Source organism: Trachurus japonicus, unplaced genomic scaffold (genome assembly GCF_045865225.1).
Source record: "Trachurus japonicus isolate A0001 unplaced genomic scaffold, Traja_1.0 AP030475.1".
NCBI classification, from domain to species: domain Eukaryota; kingdom Metazoa; phylum Chordata; class Actinopteri; order Carangiformes; family Carangidae; genus Trachurus; species Trachurus japonicus.
Genome location: NW_028220608.1, coordinates 1 through 1600, shown reverse-complemented (window position 1 = coordinate 1600; position 1600 = coordinate 1). Strand labels below are relative to the sequence as shown.

Here is a 1600-nt window from a genome sequence, read left to right as displayed (position 1 = left end):
CGTCATCTCTGTCCACCTGTAAACACACAGCCTACAGTACAGTACATACCATAGCAGGCACGTACACATGTGTGAGCCGGTGTAAACAGGAAGCAGTCGGGTTGCAGGATTGATCTGAACAACAGCTGCCACAAAAAAACAAAAGATCAGAAACAGTTGTAATTCGTTATCATGAAAGAGATCCAATCAGAGAGCGGCTGTGAACACGTATACGTCAGCGTTTCGACTTGTTTACGGGGTCGGCAGCGTCTCCAGGTCTCAGTTTTCGTAGCAGAACATAATCGTGGCTGTGTGGATGGAGCATTAGCCTCCAGGAATTAACCACCACCGCCACCACCACCACCCATTGAGCTACTGTAAACAAGAGTGAATGCAAGTTGCCGGGTTATACGAGGATTGGAAATCCAAGACAATCGGCCATTCTGTTAAAAATGAAATGATCCTCCATGTGCAGCGTATTGTAGTGGAAGGACCACACAAGACAAGCCACAACAGGACTGTCTAAAGTTTACTCTTTTGTCAGATAAGAGCTGCTCTCAGTTGTGTTTGCATTCTTCAGGACGCCACTTGTAAACGTTTCTATGGCAGCTCTCAGCTCTCAGCCCTCGGCCTGTTTGTCTGCTGCTGTTTCTCACCCAGTCGGTCGGGTTTGTTCATCCGTCAAAACTCAGCAGCATTTTGGTTTTCAACTGGAGCCATGTAGGACAGACAGTCCTGAACCACAGGTAGAGAAGGACAGGTAGAGACAGGAAGATAAAAGATGGGGAGCAAAGGACAGGTAGAGGAAGAGAAAGGTGGGTAGAGAAGGACAGGTAGGAGAGAGACAGATAGAGAAAGATAGATAGATAGATAGAGAGAGACAGGCAGAGAAGGACAGATACAGAAGGATAGGTAGAAGAGAGACAAATAGAGAGAAACAGGTAGAGAAGGACAGGAAGATTGAGATGGGTGGAGAAGGGCAGCTAGGGAGAGACAGGTAAAGAAAGACAGGTAGAGAAGGACAGATAGAGAAGGACAGATAGAGAAAGACAGGTGGGAGAGAGACAGGAAGAGAAGGACAGATACAGAAGGATAAATGGAGAAAGACAAATACAGAAGGACAGGTAGAGAAAGACAGATACAGAAGGACAGGTAGAGAAAGACAGATACAGAAGGACAGATAGAGAAGGACAGGTAGAGAAAGACAGGTGGGAGAGAGACAGGAAGAGAAGGACAGATACAGAAGGATAAATGGAGAAAGACAAATACAGAAGGACAGGTAGAGAAAGACAGATACAGAAGGACAGGTAGAGAAAGACAGATACAGAAGGACAGGTAGAGAAGGACAGATAGAGATGGACAGGTAAAGAAGGACAGGTAGAGAAAGACAGATACAGAAGGACAGGTAGAGAAGGACAGATAGAGATGGACAGGTAAAGAAGGACAGGTAGAGAAAGACAGATACAGAAGGACAGGTAGAGAAAGACAGATAGAGAAAGACAGATACAGAAGGACAGGTAGAAAAGGACAGATAGAGATGGACAGGTAAAGAAGGACAGGTAGAGAAAGACAGGTTGAGAAAGACAAATACAGAAGGACAGGTAGAAAAGGACAGATAGAG

The 1600-nt window shown here is 45.5% G+C and overlaps 1 protein-coding gene across 1 annotated transcript; it reads right to left on the bottom strand.

Moving 5' to 3' along the window:
• Nucleotides 1–685: 685 nt before the first annotated feature.
• Nucleotides 686–1558, bottom strand: LOC146960357 (uncharacterized; the record flags this gene model as incomplete). Its single annotated transcript, XM_085772443.1, has 1 exon — nucleotides 686–1558. A coding segment is annotated over one exon (873 nt), but the record flags the coding sequence as incomplete, so codon positions are not given.
• Nucleotides 1559–1600: the final 42 nt, after the last annotated feature.